Source organism: Erythrolamprus reginae, chromosome 4 (assembly GCF_031021105.1).
Source record: "Erythrolamprus reginae isolate rEryReg1 chromosome 4, rEryReg1.hap1, whole genome shotgun sequence".
NCBI lineage: Eukaryota > Metazoa > Chordata > Lepidosauria > Squamata > Dipsadidae > Erythrolamprus > Erythrolamprus reginae.
Genome location: NC_091953.1, coordinates 78,207,620 through 78,229,736, shown reverse-complemented (window position 1 = coordinate 78,229,736; position 22,117 = coordinate 78,207,620). Strand labels below are relative to the sequence as shown.

General features: G+C 39.8%; 1 protein-coding gene and 1 long non-coding RNA gene across 3 annotated transcripts in view; one reads left to right on the top strand and one right to left on the bottom strand.

The window, feature by feature from the left end:
- Positions 1-8,128, bottom strand: part of LOC139166731 (uncharacterized) — a 44,418-nt gene extending 36,290 nt beyond the window's left edge. The window contains exons 1-2 of one of the 2 annotated variants that reach the window (XR_011559025.1): positions 7,152-8,128; positions 4,892-4,932 (exon numbers count right to left, since the gene is read on the bottom strand). This is a non-coding gene — a long non-coding RNA (uncharacterized lncRNA). The remainder of the gene's footprint in view (positions 1-4,891; positions 4,933-7,151) is intronic. The other variant, XR_011559026.1, reaches the window with a different exon arrangement.
- The window catches only part of ZFX (zinc finger protein X-linked), a 29,032-nt gene continuing 14,590 nt past the window's right edge, over positions 7,676-22,117 (top strand). The window contains exons 1-3 of the mRNA XM_070750676.1: positions 7,676-8,244; positions 10,496-10,584; positions 11,550-12,122. Coding sequence (XP_070606777.1) covers positions 10,524-10,584; positions 11,550-12,122 — 634 coding nt within the window. The 5' untranslated portion in view covers positions 7,676-8,244; positions 10,496-10,523. The remainder of the gene's footprint in view (positions 8,245-10,495; positions 10,585-11,549; positions 12,123-22,117) is intronic.

Here is a 22,117-nt window from a genome sequence, read left to right as displayed (position 1 = left end):
TCCCCAGCCGATAAGCTGGCATCCGTGGTGAGGGTGAATTGATTTGGACACCTGAAGGGACATCCTTTGTCCAGAGCGGGGGAGGTCCACCATATGAGATCTTAAAACTGTGGATGGGATGGTGATGAGGCATGTCGAGTTGCTGTTCCCCGATCTCTGGAACAGTAACAGAAGCCATTGGAGATCCCTGGCGTGAAGATGGGCCCAGGGGATAATGCCAATGCAGGATATCATCTTTCCCAGTAGAGAGGACAGGGTAACGATGGAAGTCCTTCTCTGAGATCGTATTTGGGAAATGAGCTCCTTAATACTGACTTTTCTCTCAGTAGAGAGAAAAACCTGAGAGAGATCCGAATTTATGATGGCCCCCAGGTGTTGAATAGAATTAGATGGATGGAGCTGACTTTTTTTGAGATTAATGGAGAAACCATGATCCTGTAGGATAGACATGGTAATGTTGAGGTCTGAGCAGGTATCCTCTTTAGAGGCCCCATGAATTAATATGTCATCCAAATAGCATAAAATATGAGTGGGCGTGGCTTGGATGTGAGCCACCCGGGCTCCTCGGAGCTTAGTAAAGACTCGAAGAGCCAAGGAGAGCCTGAAGGGCATGGCCCTATATTGATAGTGCTTGCCCTGGAAGGCAAAGCGTAGACATTTCCTGTGACCTTTGGCAATGGGAATATGAAGATAGGCTTCCGTGAGATCCAAGGAGACCAAAAAGTCCCCAGGATGGATAGTGGCTAGGATGATGACAAAGAATGCATCTTAAATTTCCTATATTTAATAAACTGGTTCAAATTTTTAAGGTCCAAGATGGCTCTCCATCCTCCAGATGTCTTAGGGACCATGAAGAGGATGGAGTAGAAGCCCAGACCTGTTTGGGAAAATGGAACAGGTTGGATAGCCCTGATAGACAACAGATGTTGAATAGCTTCCTCCATCTGGAGACCAGATGGGGAAGACCTGGGGGGTGGGCAAGAAGTGAAACATTTAGGAGGTATTGAAATAAACTCCAACTGAAGACCACATTCCACAGTAGCAATAACCCAGGGGTCCTTACAGGAATGGCACCATCTGGAGGAGAACCAAGCCAGGCGCCCCCCTATGGGAGTGGAATGCAGCTCACCATCTGGGCTTTCTGGAAGCTCTGGTTGAGGAGGAACCTCTTTGGTAACGGGATCCTCTACCCCTGGGGTTTCTGCCAGCTTGGGAGCGAAAACTAAGGGAATACTGACATGAGTTTCTCTGGAAGCCGAACCCTTGATCCTGTTGACGATTGGGACGTTGAAAGGGTTGAGTTTTGATGGCCTTCTTGTTGGTGGGCCCCAAAACTTTCTTTTTGTCAGCGGTTTCAGTGAGAAGAGGGTCCAGGAGGTCGCCAAATAGGAGATCATGCTTCAAAGGACCCATGGCCAGCTGCCATTTTTGCCTCACTCCCGCCTGCCAAAGGCGCAGCCATAGAAGCCTTCTGGCCGTCATTGAGGCTGCTAGTGACCTGGCTGCAAATATTGATGATTGCAGGGTAGCATCAGCTACATATTGGGCCGCTGCAAAAACTTTGTTGAAATCCTGTTGGCCTCGTAGATCATCAGGGGGGATGTGCTCCTGGAGCAGTTGAAGCCATAAAAGCATAGCTCTAGAAAAAAAAGATGCTGCTGCTGCACTCTTGATAGCCCAGGTATCTGCAAAGAAACATCTTTTGAGCATTTGCTCTAGGCGTTTGTATTCGGGTTTTAAAACCTCCTCTACTTCACCAGGCATAGCAGCCGCAGAGTGTAGTCTTAACCGGTTCATCAGATTTAGTGCAGACAAGAAGATCTTCATAAGATGGGGAAAACTTATATAATTTCTTGTCTTTGGTTGTGGGATTGAAGCCAAAGGCTGGGTGGTCCCACTGCTTGACCAGAGCATCTTTAAACAATTTTGGCATTGGAATGACCTCTTTGTCTTCCTGTTACTCCATGAAGTATGGTGGATTTTCCTCAGGAGTATCTGTGGAAGGAGCAGACTGTTTATCTTGCCCGGCTAAGCCTGTAGAAACTCTTGCTTTAAATAGAAGAGATTTGAAGAGTTGAAAAGGAAATATCGCCGCCGGAGTTGAAATCTTGATTTGAGATTCCTCATCTTCTGACAGGCAATGAAAAGGGTCATCTTTATCCTCTACGTCCACGTCATCGTTCTCATCCTGAGAAGAATCCGAATCCTCATTAATTGGAACTCTGTAGGATGAGAGTGAACTCACGGGCCTAGGGGCGTGTGGAAGGGGATGAGAGTGAGAAGGCACATTGATGGCCGAGAGCTTGGCATCAATGGCTTTAGATAAGGCAGAAAACATAGATTGAAACTCTGGAGGCAGATTAGTAATGGTTGCAGGTAAAGATGGAGATTCCCTGTAGGCCTTAAATGGGTCTGGCTCGGAGGGATCTTCCATAATGTCTGGCTCCTCTGGACCTAAGCCCCATAAGTTAGGTTTGGCTTATCTAGAGAAAGCACAGGGACGAAGGGAAGGTGTTTTGCGAGAGGAACGAGCCACTACAAGTCCTGCTGGATCGCAGGACCGAGCAAATTCTGGGGAAGGGGCAGATCCAGCAGGCTTTTTAAAGACTAGGCTCGGTCCTCGACGGATTGGACAGCGAGCAACCCACGTGACTGCTGGACCCGCTCTCTCAGTACAGAGAAAGAGCTGGAAATTTTATTGGACATAAATTGGAATAAAGATACAATATAAAATATTTGGGACATGACAAAGGCCTTTGTCATAGGATTGACAATTGTGTACACTAGTAAAAGAAATAAGAATAACACTAATCAATTAAGAGAAAACCAGAATGAGTTAAACAACTTGGAAAAGAAATTTCAAAATGATCTGGAAAATAGAAAACTAAAAGAAGAGAATTGTTAAAAAATAAAATAAATATTTTAGTCCAGGAAGATATAGCCCAAAAAATTAAATTAACTAAACAAAACTATTTTGAGCAGGCAAATAAGCCAGGCAGATGGCTACCCTACAAATTAAAATAGGAAAAAGAGGGGGGGGGAATCAACAATTGGAAGATGAATCAGGAAACAATTTGATATAGAAGGGGGGGGGGGGAAATAGCTAAAAACTATTTCCAAGAGCTCTATAAAAGAGATGAGATAAAAGAAGATATACAAACATACTTAAATAAATCCAAATTACCAGTAATACCAGAATCAAATATTAATAAGATGGAAGAGGATATAACAATGACAGAATTAGAAAATGCCATCAAAAAACAAAATAATAATAAACCCCCCGGGATAGACGGGATTCCAGCAGAATTTTACAAACAAACATAAGAACATTTTAAAGAATTAATGTTGGCAACAATGAATGAAGCTCTAAACAAATTCCGCAATCCTGGAGGGAAGGATTGATTTCATTAATTCCTAAAGACTCAACCCAAAAACATTTGATTCGACAATATAGATCTATCGCTTTACTAAATTTGGATTATAAAATTTTTACAACCATAATAGTGGAATGATTTTAAAAAATTATTGATGAGGTGATTCATCCGGATCTTACCTAATAGAAATATAAGAAATAATTTGAGAAATGTTATAAATATTTTAGAATATTATGAAGCTCATCCCGAAAAAAGTTTAGCTCTAATCTTCCTAGACGCAGAGAAGGCATTTGACAATTTAAATTGAATTTTTTTTATCAATGAAAATGAATTTTAAAGAAAAATTTATAAGAACCATCCAGACTATCTATTCTCAACAGACAGCAAAAATAATCCTCAATGGAGATTAAACTGATGTTATTAATATAGAAAAAGGAGTCTGACAAGGATGTCCCCTTTCCCCGCTAATCTTTATAATGGCAATAGAAATTTTATTAATTCAGATACGCTACAACACAGATATAAACACAGATATAAGAATAAAAGGACAAGAATACAAGCTACAAGCTTTTGCCAACGATTTAGTTTTTAATATTGAAGAGCCCAACCAAACTGGAAACAAATTTTTGAATTTGGGAAGGTAGCAGGATTAAAAATTAATAAACAAAAGACCAAAATATTAACTAAAAATTTAACTAATAAAGAAAAACAAGAATTGGGGAAAAATTAGAGTTACAAATACAGAAAAAAATTAAATATTTGGATATACAGTGTTCCCTCGATTTTCGCGGGTTCGAACTTCGCGAATAGCCTATACCACGGTTTTTCAAAAAATATTAATTTAAAAAATACTTTGCAGGTTTTTTTCTATACCATGGTTTTTCCTGCCTGATGACATCATACGTCATTGCCAAACTAATACTTTTTGCAAATAAATAACAAAAAAATAATTATTGTTAATAAATCATTGTTTATAAATATCAGGATCACTAAGTGTCTTATTCAATGGTGAGTATCAGTAATAATGATGAGTAAATGGTTGTTAAGGGAATGGGAAATGGTAATTTAGGAGTTTAAAGTGTTAAGGGAAGGCTTGTGATACTGTCCATAGCCAAAAATGGTGTATTTACTTCCGCATCTCTACTTCGCAGAAATTTGACTTTCGCGGGCGGTCTTGGAACGCATCCCCCGCGAAAATCGAGGGAACACTGTAAATCTCTCGGCTAGGGCTATTACAATCAAAGACGAAAACTACACAGAACTAATTACGAAGATACGAATAAAATTGGAAAAATGGAATAAATTACCAATCTCCCTCATTGGGAGAATTTCTGCAATAAAAAGGTCAATTTTGCCAAAAATATTATATTTGTTTAGAACAATTCCAATCACCCTAAAGAAAGATTTTTTTAAAGAATTAAATAGAATTATAACTAAATTTATATGGATAGGGAAAAAAACAAGAATTAAATTACAATATTTGCAAGATAATAAAAGACAAGGAGGTTTTGGATTACCTGACTTTGAACTTTACTATTATGCATCTTGTGTAGATTGGCTAAGAGAGTGGATAAAATTGGAGAACAAAAGATTATTATTATTAGAAGGCCATGACCTATTGATGGGATGGCATGCTTTTTTATGGGACAAAAAAGATAAAACACATAAATATTTCAGACGCCATATAATTAGAAACTCGATATACGAAGTATATCCACAAATTCCAAAATGGTTTTCCAGTATGGAAGCGATTACACATCCAAATACTAAAGACTTACGAGAGAGATTAAATACAGTAGTCCTTCACCTATCGTTGGTGTTACGTTCCAGACCTGGCCGCGATAGGTGAAATCCGCGATGGGGAATTTATCGACTGATAGTACTTAGTATTTATATTGTAATTGTTTGGTAAGTTTTCATTGTTTTAAGTGTTTATAAACCCTTCCCACACAGTATTTATTTTAGATATAGTATTTAAATACAGTATTTACAATTTTAGATATTTTTTTTTTTTGAAAAACCTGCCGATCGAGTTCGGCGGGCTGTTTAAATCTGCCGATAGACTTCCTCAGAAACCCACAATGAAGTGAAGCCGCAGTAGGTGAAGCGCGGTATAGCGAGGGACTACTGTATAGTAAATTACTAGATGAAAGAGGTGAATTGAAAGATAGAGATCAATTAGAAAAAAATGGTTTAAAAATAGATTGGTGGCCATATAGTCAAATAAAATCAAGATTCCAAAAAGATAAAATGGGAATACAAAAAAGAGAATCTGAATTGGATAAAATAATTCTAGGACAAGATAAAAAAATTACTTCAAAATTATATAAATATTTATTGAACTATAAAATGGAAGAGTTCATAGTCAAAGGTAATATACATAATTGGATTAAGAATTTTGGTTACAATGTTAATTTAGATAAATTGGACATAATTTGGTCAAAGAATTATAAATTAACAAAATCAACGGCATACAGAGAGAATCTCTGTAAGATGTACTATAGATGGCATCTTCCACTTGCAAGATTAGCTCAGATGTACCCAAAATTAAAACCGCAATGTTGGAGATGTAAGGCAAAAATGGGAACATATTATCATGTTTGGTGGACTTGTCCAATGATTTAAAAATTTTGGATAAAGATACAAAGATGGTTATTTGATATACTCAAAGTTAAGGTAGTTATGAAACCCGAAGCATATCTGTTAGGAATTAAAGACCAAAAATTAGAACAGGATAAATATTATTTAATAATACATGTACTAACAGCGGCCAGAATGGCAATAGCACAATGTTAGAAGCAACCAAATGTACCAGATGACTCACTCACTCTTAAATTTTTTTTGACTGTGCAGAGGCAGATGCGCTAACGTTAAAATTAAGAAATAAAGAAGACACCGACTACTACAAAATTCGGAATTATTTTTATGAATGATTTGCAAAAAGGAAAGAAAACTAAAATCACAATACATGTAATAATATATTAATAATACATTTGAATTAAATTTGAATTTGAACTAATACATTTGAAAAATACAATTAAATTCATTATATATATATATAATACATCTATAGAACTAATATTTTCTAGGATATTAAATATTTAATATAAATGTAACATAAGGCGGTAAGAAAATAGTAGATTGATGGATAAGATAACAATAACCAAGACAAGTAAAAGGACACTGAATATCCAACTCAGAAGATGAAAATATTTTACATTAATTTTATTGAATGGTTATGGATAATATTGATAACTGAAATAGAGAATGATATTTTTTTTCTCATAAAGTATAAAGTAAAATTATAAGTTTATATTGTTCTTAAATGTTTGTTGTTGTTGGTTTTGTGATGTTTGTATTTTTGTATTGTATTGTCTTTTTTAATTTAATATATGTTTTTAAAGAAGAAAATTAATAAAAACTATTTTTTTTAAAAAAATAAAATATTAGGGAAACTATTTAGTAAATGTGGTAATGTATTTTATTGCTAATAATTGAAGATACATAGCAGAAAATATAAGAGAAATCTTCCCTAAACTTGTCACCCCCTCGAGGATGGATTTCAGTTCTCAGAATTCCCCCATCTAATTTGACAATACTGTACCTGAGAATTTTGCAACTTGAAATTTAATTTAACTTTAAAAATGCTATCTAAGCTTAATATAAAATATAAAACGTAGCATCTATAAACACTAAGCAAAACCACAAAATTGTGATGCTATTAACACATTTTATAATAGAAAAAATTAAATGGGATGCAATGCATGTGATTTGCACCTTAGGGCTACAAAGGAAATGAGCCTTAATTTGATCCGTACTCATCAAAGATCCACAATCTGATTTTGATATCTGAAAACAGAAATGTACAAACCATTTACGTAACTTAAATAATTGTTTCATCAACAAAACAGATTGTTACAATGAAGTATACAGTAAATTTCAGTTTGCAACTATGAAACGAGAATAATCATTTTGAAATATTCATTTTACAACAAAAGACTAGCACACATCGTCTAATCGCAAATTTTGTATTTGCGATTTGGAAAAGTAGCTGTACAACAATAGTACCCCCGACTCAGAAAATATGGCAGTTAACGGCATTCACCAAAACGATGGATATATATGAACCGGGCTTAAAAGCACTGTACTTTCATTTTCTTGGCTTCCTATGTAAGAAAAACGTATATTCTCCGTTAAATGGAGAAGGGTAGGGCAGAGGGAAGAGATAGAGAGCGGGACAATACTTTAATTAAAAATGCCGTAATAAGGTACCTCTTATTTTAATTTTCCAAATGGCTGTGGATAAATTTATTTTCGGCAAGCGAGGGGGATTTATTACGATTCGGGAGGTGGGGTGCCGGGGGCAATGCCTGTGGAGATGCCACCCCAAAATGTTGGGGATTTTCCAGGCCTAAACAACTCCTCATTCCCCGACGCCGAGTTGAGCAAGTGTGAGCCCGGAGCGGAATTTTACGGCCGAAGCAGAACGGAGGCGACGGCAGCAGTAGCAGCTGCAGCGGGAGGTGTTGGCAGGGACCCACCACCCTTCTACTTCATCCACCCGGCCCGACCCGGTTCCTTCTCGGTCGCGCGCCCGGTCTGGCCTGGCCCCGGGCCGAAGAGCAGGCGGCTCAAGCAGCAGCGGAGCCGGCAACTCCTTCCGCATTTCCCTCGATCTCTCACGGGCAGTGACGTGACGTGCTGACGGCTGCCCGGCCCGGGGAGCTTGGCCGCTTCCACTCAGCTCCGAGCTCGGCCCCTCCCTCCCCTTCGCTCCCGCCCGCCCGCCCGCCGCCGCGACATTACCACCGAGATCGGCCCAGCTACGCGGAGAAAGGCCTCCCAGAGCCCGCCGCCACCGCCCCGCCTGGTAAGCAGCACGGGACAGGCCCGAGCTAGGCCCTTACCACTGCGTGGAACCAGGCCTCGGCGCCTGCTTTGGTATAGGCCCCGAGAAGGCCGCAGCTAGGCCGCGTGGCGTTCCTTGTTGCAGGAACGGGCCGGAAGCCTTGCGGGGCGGGAGGGGGGGGGGGCGGGTAGCTGTAGCTCAACTTCCAGAGAGAGAAAGGCGGTGGGCTGTTGTGGGTTGCACGAGAAATGAGAACAAGTATTTTTGGAGGACAGTGGGACCCGGCTGTAACTGAGGGATCGCTGCTAGGGGGAGACAAGATGGCGGCGGCAAGGGAGGCTGAGGAAGAGTGCCGGACGCCATCTTGAATTAATCGCTCTTGGCCCCAGACAGTCCCCATTACAGGCGGGCAGTGCAGGGCGGAGACGGCGCCAGTAGGGGACGCTTGCCCCTCCCCTCTCTCCCTCCCTTTCTTGTGCCCAGTTGTCCTGCTCGGCTACTCACGAACCCAGCATACTTTAGTCCTGCCACATTCTTCCCTTTCACGTAATATCCAGCGGGTGCAGAGGCATTTTCTGTCTATTATTGCTTTACCTTCTAGGCCTGAGTATCAGATAATGATCGACGGAACACGAGTGATTATTCACATAGCTCCCCTTCCCCGTTATGTTGATAGAAGAAAGGCTGCTTGCAGCGCCAGGTGTTCGGTTTTGTCCAGATGGTTCTGTCTTTCCGCAAAAAATAACTTACTAACCATGAACCACCTGTCAGTGGCAACAGATACCGAGGAAAATAATAGTCTGGGTCAGTTGCATTAATTAAGAAAAGCCGATTGCATGACCGGCTCGAGGGAGCAAGCCTGTCATGAGGGAACATACTGGTGCCACAGCTAAAGCACCAGAATTAAATTCAAACAAGCTTCCAAGTGCGCGCACGTGCAGAGAAAGTAGCCAAGGAAAGTATATGTTCTGATAAATTAGTAATTAGGTGTCATAAATCCTATGGCCTCTTTCTCAATTGATAATTTTAATATTGGTCATCATCAAGGAGTACATAAATACTACTGTAGGACGGCTAATAATTTATAATTTGAATTATAAAGATTGAAAAACAGTCTGAGGGAGGTTCCTGTTGGTGTGATATGTGAAGTAGGTAAATTGGGTAGATTTTTAAAACCATCAATAGTGACCATTTTATTGTTTTGAAAAACATTGCAGTCAGTAAACAAGCATCTGAAAAACAAATGTGATAGACAATAGATTCTAAGTAATAAGAGTTGATGCCAATAATACTAACTTGCACTAGAAAAGAAAGTATTAGTCAAGACTTCTTCAGTAGATACACAGTTTAGGTAGGAAATATGCTTATTTCAATTGAAGCCTGAGTAGGAAAACATTTTTATACTTGTGAAATGAATGGAAGCAGGAATGTACACCAGAAACTATAGTAATAGCTTAGTACTGTAGTATATTGTATTCAGGACTCAACAATGCCAGTCAAGCAAATAAAAAGTTTTTAATTATCCAGATGCTTTAGATATTAAAATGGATAAAATTGGAAAAATACAGTTAGTACTTGTAGTATTCAATTCAAATTATACCAAAATATTATAGTCTAACAGAAAATGCCACGATGTTCATGCCTAGGTAGAAAAGCATGAAGTGTTACAAAGAATGTATTGATATTTTGGTGCAAGTGAATTCTCCCGTTGCTATAGGAGGCAATGAAAGGACATCAGTATATTAGCCATTCTTTTTATCCTTACTTGGGAATGGGGCAAAATGTTCATATCTCAAGGATATGACAATTTTTTCCCAATGCAGGCCACCCACGAAAGTCAAATGAAGTGAAGTAGAGATGCGGAAGTAATTACACTATTTTTGGCTATGAACAGTATCACAGGACATCCCCTAACACTTTAAACCCCTAAATTACAATTTTCCATTCCCTTAACAACCTTTAGATTATTACTCCCCATTATTATTGGTACTCACCATTGAAGAAGATACTTAATGATCCTGATATTTATTAAGATGATTATTTATTAACAATAATTTGGCGATGACGTATGACGTCACGGGCGGGAAAACCGTGGTGTAGAAAACCCCCGCAAAGTATTTTTTTATTAATATTTTTTGAAAAACCGTGGTACAGTATAAACTTTTCGCGAATGTCGGACCCACAAAAGTCAAGGGAATACTGTATATGCCATGTGTTAGTCCGGGACACTTATTAAAAGTCTATGCAAAACATATTTGTTTTAATTTTATAGACATTGTGACTGATGAGATTTAAAGGCCATGGATGAGGATGGGCTTGAACTACAGCCACATGACTCACATGCGTTTTTTGATCCAACAGGTATGTAAGAAAATAATATGTAAGCTGTTTTTCCTAAATTCTATAACTATTGAGTCTTTAGTAATGAATCCAGATTACTTTATTACCAACTCTAGATCTAATTTATTTAATAGTTAAATTAATTTAGAACTATTGTAGAATAGTTAATCTATTTTGAGGCTGAAAAGCATAAAGAATATTATATGTTTCAAATATTTACATGTTGTTATTATTGTGTACCAATTTTTTAAAATAAAAGCAAGATAATTTACTAGCTATGTGGGAAGTTGGATTATGAAATGTTTGTGAAAACTGGTAAAAAATAGGTTATAAGTTTTTAATTATAAAAATAGGTTTATAATAAAAACTTATTAGCTTTAAAATGGTTTTAAGCTTCTATCTCACTAAATTATTTTGAGGAAATATTGCTGGCTGCTAGCTAGTAGGAAACAAATTATATAGAATGAATACAGGTAGTCCTCAACTTACTTTTCATTTAATGACCATTTGGAGTTACCACAGCACTGAAAAAGTTATAACTGTTTTTCATACTTACAACAAGCATTGCAGCATCTTCATAGTCACATTATCAAAATTCAGATGATTGGCAATTGTCTCATATTTATGATGGTTGCAGTGTCCCAGGGTCATGTGCTCATCTTTTGCGACCTAAGAAGCAGAGTCAATGGGGAAGCCAGATTCACTTAATAACAATGGCAAGAAAGTTCGTAAAATGTGGCAAAACTTACTTAATTGTCTCACTTAGCAATAGAAGTTTTGGCTTCATGGTCCTTAGTTGAGGACCATGACTTTTGTGATTTGCACCTGATAAATGGATCAAGACGAGTAAGCCCTTCAGATCAAATTGTTTCTGGTATGGTAAATAAGTTAGAGGTAGCCTGGCTATATCATAATCAAAATTTGCTGACTTTTCCTCAACTAAGATTTATGATAATATAGGACTGATGATAATTTATATATTCCAGGAGCTGATCAAACGCATTTGAACGGAGATGAAATTGTTGTCGAAATACAGGAAACTGTATATGTATCAGATGTAGAAGATTCTGATATAGCTGTACATAATTTTGTCCCTGATGATCCAGATTCTGTAGTAATTCAAGATGTCATTGAGGACGTTGTTATAGAAGATGTTCAGTGTCCAGATATCATGGAAGGTACAGATGTATCTCAAACTGTTATTATTCCTGAACCAGTGCTGGACACTGATGTCACTGAAGAAGTGTCTTTGTCACACTGCAGTGTTCCAGAAGATGTTTTGTCATCTGAAATTACAGCTTCAACAATGGCAATACCTGAACATGTACTCACAAATGAATCAATACATGTACCTGATATTGAACATATGGAACATGTTCATGACCATGACCATAATAATGTTATAGAAGCAGAAATTGTTACAGATTCTCTTGGAGAAGATGTAGTTTCAGAAGTTTTAGTAGCAGACTGTGCTTCTGAAGCTGTAATTGATGCCAGTGGAATATCTGTGGAGCATAATGATGAAAAAAACAACTGTGAAGACTATCTGATGATTTCCTGTAAGTGTCTGGGTAAACTATTTTAAGTTTAAACTACAATTTTTTTCTTCCGGGGTAGTCAACTGATTTTGTTCTTGGATTTTTGCAGAGCTAATCAATACATGTAGGGAGTTTTAGATCCTGACGTTTCATTTATCGGGACTGTAACATTTTAACTCTATCACCATTCTACATAATAATTGAATTAGCTTCTGGGGGTCTAATATAAACATAATTTGTTTAGTAACAAGAACAATTTTGTTGTCAAAAATAAATAATTTAATAATAGTAAAATTGCCATCAGTATCCATACTTATGACTTTATCATTACTTTTTAAAAAAGATTTTGCAGTGAACATTCCCATTTTGTTGGGATTTGGATATTAGTACCACTTAAGTGGGTTGGTAACAGTGTTCACTGTGCCTCAGTATATACTCTGTCAGCCACATGACCATGGTAGCATCTTTGGACAACAATGGCTCTTTAGGCTAAGAAATGGAAATTAGCTCTGCCTCCTACAGTCAGACACAACTGGATAGGGGAAATGTGCAAAATCCATCCATCTGTTATTATTAAAATCATTGAGTTATTATATGTAGTTCAGACTGATAGACTACTAGTTTACACTGATTCATGGTATCTGGAATGCTCTTCCCAAAATTGCAAGGTACCCTTTCGTATGCTTTAATTCCTACTGGAAATCCAGAACTTTCTATGAATAATCCTTCTATGTAAATTTTGTTATTTTTGCTTTATTTTCATTCATTCTTCCATGTTTTTAATGAATGTGTGTGTGTGTGTGTGTGTGTGTATCATATTTTGCTGATAATGAAAAGGAAGAGACATTAAATATATGTAGTTGATATATGTATTGATATATTTATTGATATATATATTTCAATACATAAGTTAAATAACTAACAAAAAACTTAAATAAACAAGCAACACACAAAACAAAATGAAAAATGTCTGAAAAGAGAAAAATACCCTATTTCTCTCATATTCATCTTAATTTTGATGTATATCATTCCATATCTTATGTAGGTATTCGCATCGTTTAACATGTTAAAGTTCTTATAATTGGTGATTAATGATAAAGTTATTAAAGTTACCGTAGTTTGTAATATGAATAGTTCACACTTGCACAATAAGCAGTCTTCAATTTCACATTTCTCCACTTATCACACACTTTTCATTCTACATACCTATATATTCTCATCAAACGTTATATTTTAATCTATTCTGGTATTACAATAATTTTAGGCTTAAAATACAGTTATTTAAGAATCTGTATAAGGATATATTAAATACATTTCTCTGAATGTTTGCCAGCAGAAATGCAGGATGGAAAAGTAACTAGCAACAATTAAAGGATTGAAGAAATATTGATTTTGGGTTTTTTTTATCAGAAGAGAATAATAGAGGAAGTATACTGTGATGAACAGTAAATGCACAGTGAATATGTTAGCAAAAGAAGAATGAAGATAAGTCTGTAATTTACAACCACGATTGAGTCCAAAATTTCCACTGCTGAGCAAGACAGTTTGTTAAGTGAATTTTATCCTATTTTATGACATTTCTTGGCACACTTCTTAAGTGAAACGCTACAGCTGTTAAGTTAGTGAAGTGATTAAGTGACTGGTTTCCCCATTGATTTTGCTTCTCAGAAAGTTGCAAAAAAAGATCATATGAACCCAGAACACTGCAAATGTCATAAATACAGGCCAGTTGACAAGTGTCTGAATTTTGATCACATGCCCATGGTGTTCCTACAGTGGTGGAATGAAAAATGGTCATCTTACTTTTTCAGTATTGTAACTTTGAATGGCCACTAAATGAATGGTTGTAAGTTACGGGCTATCATTAATTAACTGGAATAGGAAAAAGAACCATTTCCTAAGTTGAGAGCTACTTTTTATAAACGTGTACACTAATTGTGTCTCGTATTTCTAGGCAAATACAGTTTGTATTTTGATTAACAGGCAATGTGTTGGAGTCTATTTCTTAAATCTCAAGCTCTTGATTTTCTGTTCCATGAGATTACAGTTTATTGCTGAATTCGGTGTCTTTTGCAGGATGGTAATAATGTGCTTTGCTGTCTTTTTCATAGTACTATTGTTTGCCAGATGCAGAATTGCAATAATATCTAAAGTTGTTGAAAAATATAGTGCTAGACAAAGGAACTATTCCTGCATCATTATCAGGGCCACATTATACAATAGAAGTCTAGGAGTAATCTTTCATAATGTGATAGCAGCTGACCAACAGTAGATGATGTGAGGACTTCTCTATATCCTCTTCAGAATTGATTTCCCTTTTTTCTTAATAATATGCAGACTGCTACACTGAGCATGTTATAATTCTTGCTTCCTCAAAATATACTTTACTATTTTTCTTGTGGAAATTATTAATCTATATTTGTTATGATTTGATATGAATGCCTGTTAGTATTGTGCTAGGTAAAAGTTTGTCATAGTATTAATCTTTTTCTTAGAGCCTTATCAGAAAGTTGTATATGTTTTATACAATTTGTGTAGTCTGATATGTCTATAAAGTAATATGAAAATATGCTTTTCAAATTCAATATTTATTTTACATAGAAATACTAAATATCCAATGTGACATACTGTAGACTCTTATTTTGATGTTTGTGATGGAAATTTATTTTATTGCTGTATTATGTGAGATATTGTGGAAGATTTTGCTGATGGTGTCTTTCTCAGCCTTTTAGTTGTTTAAAATAATTCCCAATGTAACTGCCATGCATTATTGCAAAATGACAAATCTATGGAAATTGATGGGACAAATTATCTGAAATGACCATATATAGAATGATTTTGTGTATGGTAGATGTGGAAAATAAAAGGGACAATTGATAAAGAATTAACAATTCTTTTATTAATTAAAGAATTAATAAAATGATTAAGAAATGCTGGGAAACTAAGAAACACAAGAATGATACAACAAGTCTGAATAAAAATAATTGATTTCTCCAATCCGCTGCTAAGGAGAGTCCAACATGGGTTCAACTTTAGCCTGTTGCTAGGGACTGAGTTTTAAATTTAAATATTCAATTAGTTAACGCCCCCTAGCTGCCTAGAAGGTCAGTTTTTAAACTCAGTTGTAGTGTAGGGACGTGTCATGTTTTTTCTCTTAACTACATTGAGTTTAATACAGGTTAGACTCTCCTTGATTTATTTCCTCTATTTTATTGTTTTTCCTTTATGGCTTCCACTTCTCAGGTACGTTTTAGGATGGATGGATTGGAACAGCATTAAAACTGGCCAGCTAACATCATCAGACCTGACAGCTCATTATACTCTGGGTCCCTATCCTATGTGGACATACCCTCGGTAGAGTCTCCTTGGCCCCCACTGCCTATAGTCCCTGCCCTGCATGAGCACCACTCTGGGGAAGCCTTGCCTTGGCTTTGTCCTCCGTGGACACATCCGTGATACTGCCAGGCTCTGCATTTGGGCAGGTCTGCTCCTCCACGCAATCTACCTGATCGTATTGGCAAGATGTTTGAACGCGGTTAGGAAGCGTTCTATCACTTGGATGGGCTTCATCTAGCAACAAGTGATAGGCACGCTAGATACCAGATTTCTCCTCAGCCATTTTTTCCCCTACACCTGCCATTTTATTTGAAGCTGACGGCACTTTCATTGGTCGCCGCCCATTTAGCCCATTATGTCACCAGTAGCCAGGCAGATTTCGGCTTCGGTGGCTCTCTAGCACAGGTGCAATTGCCTTTGGCCTAAAAAGCGGTGGTTTCTGCAGCAATTAGTGCTTCGTTCACAGTGATCATAGAGACTTTGTCTTCTTGCTAGGCTTCAGGGCTCAAGTTGTGAGTAGTGTTGGGCGAACCCCTTGAAGTTCGGGTTCGGCGGGTTCGGCCAAACTTGACGGCAGAGTTCAGGTAGGTTCGCCGAACCTGAACCACATTGAAGGAGGCAAATTTGGGAGGACGTCCCGCCGAGATTCCTTGCCTGCCGCCACCGCAGGGAATCCCCTGCTTTGTGACTGCCCCCACTGGGTTTTCTCCCTTGCTTGCCGCCCCGTCGGGATACCTTGCCTGCTGCCACCGCAGGGAATCCCCTGCTTTGTGACTGCCTCCACCGGGTTTTCTCCCTTGCTTGCCGCCCTGCTGGGATTCCTTGCCTTCCGCCGCCACAGGGAATCCCCTGCTTTGTGACTGCCCCCGCCAGGTTTTCTCCCTTGCTTGCTGGGATTCAAGTGTCCCGATGGACCAATCACAGCCATGTGTCCAGCTGGCCAATCACAGGCAAGCAGGACGCATGGCATCGCGCTGTTCGCTTGAACGCCAAATCTAAACACGGACTTCTGGAAAAGTCCGGGCTCGGGTTTGGTATGCCGAACCCCGCAAAATTCAGCACGGACCCAAACTATGCATGTTTGGTTCGCCCAACACTAGTTGTGAGTGATTGCATTCCCTCAGATTGGCTCTCAGGTGGTCTTAGTGAGTTACACAGTCTGTCATATCACTGGTTTATATTTTTGCTAGGAGTTATGGCGGAGCCCTCAGAGCAGAAACAGTTAGGCGAGGAGGCCTCATCTGCTTCAGACTCTGTAAAATCCAAAGAAAAAGGGCAGTCCTCAAAATCCAAATCCAAAGATTCTCAAGTGGTTAATCTTAAAGAGGCAGAGAGGAGGATCTGGGCTGTAGAAAAGCAAACGGAGCAGGCTCAAAAGTAAGCCTTTGTTCCAACCCTTTTTCATTTGCAACTGCCTGGGGCCTTGGTACCTCCGCAGATAATGTTATCACCTTCTCAACCCCTGATTCCTCCTATGGCTCTAGCTCATTCTGACCCAGCAGAGACATCTATGGAGAGGGATTGGTCCCCAGAACACTCTGAGGCCTGCCAGTGGCACTCTGCTGGCTCCACAAATCGATGGTGAGACCACACTTGGAGTACTTATGTACAGTTCTGGTCACCGCACCTCAAGAAGGATATAATGGAACTGGAAAAGGTGTAAAAAAGGGCAACAAGTATGATCAAGGAAATGGAGCATCTCCCTTATGAAACCAGGTTGCAATGCCTTGGTCTCTTCAGCCTTGAAAGACGGCATTTAAGGGGTAACTTGATCGAAGTGTATAAAATTATGCATGGGATAGAAAAGGTGGATAGAGAAAAATTGTTTTCTCTATCACACAATACTAGGACGAGGGGGCACTCCCTAAAGCTCATAGGTAAGAAAGTGAGAACAAATAAAGGATAATATTATTTTACCCAGAGGGTCGTTGGTTTATGGAATTCACTTCCAGAAGAGGTCATGACAGACAGGATTAGGCAGATTCATGGATGCCAAGTGTATTGGTGGTTATTGAAACGGATGTTCATGTGCCGCCTCTATGTTGGTTGAGGAAGGCAGGATTCCCTTGAATACCATTTGTTGGGGATCAAGGGAAAGGGAGGGTTTTGCCTTCTCTTTCTGCTCAAGATCCCCATATACAATTGATGTGACACAGAATGCTGGACTCAATGAGCTTTGGCCTGATTCAGCATGACTCTTCTTATGTTCTCATTAACCTTCTCCTCAGGCAGACCAGTGACCAGCTGCCTCTGCCTTATTTACACCTACAGCTGCCGGCCTATATCAGGTAGTTGATACTTGGCTACAGCTGCCACCATCTTTACAAGATACGATAGTCAAGGCTTATTCTCAGGGCATTGCAACTAAAATGCAACAGCATTCTTCACTTATGCCAAATCACCTTCCATCTCAAGGCGTCTGGTCCAGGGCGGCCGTTCACTATTCCTGTCAAAATTTGATGTCTGAGGATCCAGGCGCACGAAAAGACAGGGACATTTCTGTTGTGAGTGTTCCCTGTCAGCCTCAGATTCAGAAGAGGACGAAGAGACAGAAGCTGTAATGTACCCTGATTTAAGAGAAATGGGGGAGACAGTGGAAATGAGAGCATAGCTGAAAATCAGTTAGACGTTAGCATGAAAAGCAGTTCTTCAGAAAATAGGGGGGTAGCTGGCAGCCCCTGGTTGAATGTCAGATTTAGGAGATTAGCAAAAAGAAAGGAGGAGATGTTGGGGAAGAAGTTTTGAATCTGCTATTTTAGAATGTGTAAATCAATATGTCACATCCTGAAATGCCCAAAAAAGAAAGCCGCTTTTGCGCAAACTGCATATTGAAATATGGATGTCTGTCGTCACTTCCGAGAAGTAAGCTTTTGATATTTTATGATAAACTGTGCCAAATTAGGTTTAACATAACTCAGAGATAAACTACTGCCAAGTAATCTTTCAACAGATCATTAGAGAGAATTTATAGCTTTGTAAAACTTAGCCTATGAGATCTGAATGTGCTTTAGCATACAGCAATGTAACCTTGACGATTTTTCCAGTGTGGAATAAGTTTCCAAATCCAAGCCTTGAAAAGAGAGTTTTTTGGAGCAATTTCAGCTTGACCAGAACAATTTCGGTCAATGATCTCTCCAAAGATAAGGCAACAGTTCCAGACCAACCTGTCTTCACAGGCTTTTTCAAACCAGCCTTGTTTAAGACTCTCTTACACAAAGCGAAAATGACGGCCCTGCTTGGAGGAGCCAACAAACCTTCTGAGCCATCAGTGGGTATAGACCAAATAGCTGGCCTATTCACCGAGCCAGAGCAAAAATCAGATTGTATCCCATCATTTCAGATCTGAATAGAATAGAATAGAATAGAATTTTTATTGGCCAAGTGTGATTGGACACACAAGGAATTTGTCTGGGTGCAGATGCTCTCAGCATACATAAAAGAAAAAGATTTGTCAAGAATCATGTGGTAAAACCTTAATGATTGTCATAGGGGTCAAATAAGCAATGAAGAAATAATCAATATTAATAAAAATCTTAGGATACAAGCAACAAGTTACAGTCATACGGTCCTAAGTGGGAGAAAAAGGATGATAGGAATGATGAAAAAAACTAGTAGAAATAGAAGTGCAGATTTAGTAAAAAGTCTGACAGTGTTGAGGGAATTATTTCTTTAGTAGAGTGATGGCGTTCGGGGGAAAACTGTTCTTGTGTCTAGTTGTCTTGGTGTGCAGTGCTCTGTAGCGACGTTTTTAGGGTAGGAGTTGAAACAGTTTGTGTCCAGGATGCGAGGGGTCAGTAAATATTTTTCCCGCCCTCTTTTTGACTCGTGCAGTGTACAGGTCCTCAATGGAAGGCAGATTGGCAGCAATTGTTTTTTCTGCAGTTCTGATTATCCTCTGAAGTCTGTGTCGGTCCTGTTGGGTTGCAGCACCAAACCAGACAGTTAGAGAGGTGCAGATGACAGACTCAGTGATTCCTCTGTAGAACTGTATCAGCAGCTCCTTGGGCAGTTTGAGCTTCCTGAGCTGGCGCAGAAAGAACATTCTTCATTGTGCTTTTTTGATGATGTTTTTGATGTTAGGTGACCATTTTAGGTCTTGAGATATAATAGAACCTAACTGGGTATTGAGTTTGGAGAAAGCGAAGCACAAGGAATGGAAGGTGGGCAGAGCGAAGCAGTTGGAGAGCCAAAAGTAGCAGAAGGAGGAGAAGGACAATATTATGAGGCCTTGGCAGCATCTGGCAGCAGCATCAGGACCCACCGCCACCGAGATAAAATTTTATTGGTTTAGTCCGGAGATTGAAGACCTTTTTCAGTTCCCACTGGTGGATCATCCAGTAGCCAGACTTGTGTCCAACGCCCTGGTTCCAGCTGGCATAGCGGAAGGTCTCAAGCCAGACCATAGGAAGGCCAAAAACCTTATCCACAAGTCACACCAATGGTGGCTTGGACCTTGTGTGCTGTCTCTGTGGCCTCTTTTTCAACAACACTTCGATAATGTGACTATGCGATATTCAGTTGTGAATGGGGCCCGATGATTCAAAACTGCCAGGACCTAAATAAACTGTTAGCAGTGGCAGAGTTCTCTGCAGGCGCAACTTTGAATTCCGTGAAGTTGCCTCCAGATCTATGGCTGCTATGATGTCTTCTCACCATCTGTTATGTCTAAGAAGTTGACAAGCTGATGCATGTTCCAAGTGGCGTCTGATGGCATCCCCATTTGGAGGTACCAAACTTTTTGGAGTATCCTTGGATTCTGTCTTAATCAAAGACGCAAGGTGCTGCCGAAGGTCTACAGAAGGCAAGATAGAAGATAGGCAGTCTTTTTATACCAAGCCTTCCTCTGGAACACCCCAACCCCAGAGGTCATATAATCAAGGGACATATACATAGGACAGGACCATTTTTCCAACTAGAAACAAACAGTTTTCCCAACAGAGATGATCCTTTCGAGGATCAATCTCCAAGGGGTCTCACAGATAGAAATGACTCATACATGGATATTACTGTTGGGGGCAAGTTGCAGTACTTCACTGCTCAATGGGAAAGCACATCTGCAGATGCTTGGGTCTTGGCCACTGTCAGGTTTGCTGTTCTAATAGAGTTTCTGATCCCTCCTCCAATGCCCCTTGTCCAACCTCACCAAGCAAGTTCTACTGCAACAGGAGGTATGTCATCTCTTGGACATCACAGCCATCAAGCGGGTATCCCCAGGCCAGGAGGGACAAGGATTTTATTCAATCATCTTCCTAGTACCCAAGACCTCAGGGGGGTACTGACTCATCTTGAATCTCAAGTAACTCAACATCTACGTGACTTACAAAAGGTTCAAGATACAGCCCCTTAAATCTATTCTGGCTTGCGTGTGACAAGATTGCCTCACCTCAGTAGACCTACAGGATGCCTACCTCCATGTTCCTATTCACCCAAAGCACAATAGGTTTCTTTGCTTCTGCCTACCAGGTCGACATTTTCAATACTGGACAATGCACCCAGGGCCTTCACAAAACTCTTGGACGTGCTGATGGTACACATCAGGACTCACTCGGTTCGTCTGCAGGCATGCCTGGACAACATCACTATTCTTTCCAGGTCTCCCAAGCAGGCTCGAGCCAACCTCCAGCTAATGACCCGTTTGCTTCAATCTCATGCATTCTCCATCAACCTTGCTAAGAGCCATCTGGTGCCTACCACCACTCTGCTGCACCTGGACACAATTATCGATACAGTCATTTGCCAGGTATTTCTTTCACTGGCCTGCCAATTCAACATCGTGGACACCGTAACTCGGCTCCAGCACAACCAACAGGTCTCTCTCACGATCCTGTCCTACCTTTTGGGGATATTTGTGTCCTATATCGACTTGATTCCCTAAGCGAGACTTAATTCCCAACCCTTACAATGGTTTCTCCTGCCCTTTCAAAAGGCAAAGACCAGCCACACGAAGAAACTGACACGCTTACCTTACCACGTACATCAATCCCTTCCATGATGGACATCACAAGCCATTCAAAAGGGATCTTACTTCAAGGACCATATGTGCATCACTATCACGACAGACACCAGCCTGTGGGGCGGGGGGCAACATATCCAGCCAAATAGCGCAGGGCAATTGGACTTCGAACGATCTAGCCAATACCAATATCAACTATCTGGAACTGAGACCGGTCTCGCTGGCACTTCACCACTTCTGGCCTCTGGTCTCAGGCCGCCAGTTCTCATCCTAAGAGACAATGTGGGGCGGCATACAAGTCTAATAAATCATAATCATCATAAATCATACCCATGCCCACATAAACCACCAAGGGGTACCAGATCTCGTCGCCTTATGTTGGAGGCGGAGTCATTGGTCACTTGGGTGAAGAACCATCTGGAATCTTAGAAAGTGGAGCACATTTCCAGATCAACCAACATTCAGAGGGACTGGACCTGGTGGGATGGTGCCTACACCCGAACATTTTCCAAGACCTATCCCGGCGCTTTGGGATTCCGCAGGTAGACCTTTGCTACCCATCTCAACACCAAGATCCCCCGCTGTGCGCCCCTTTGCTGAGGAGTCTCATTTATGCCTTTCCTCCCATTCCCCTCATTTTCAGAGTGGTCAGCAAGATTATCGAGGAAGGAGCAGAACTGCTAGTGGCACAACATTAGCCGCGTCGTCCATGGCTTTCAGATCTTCT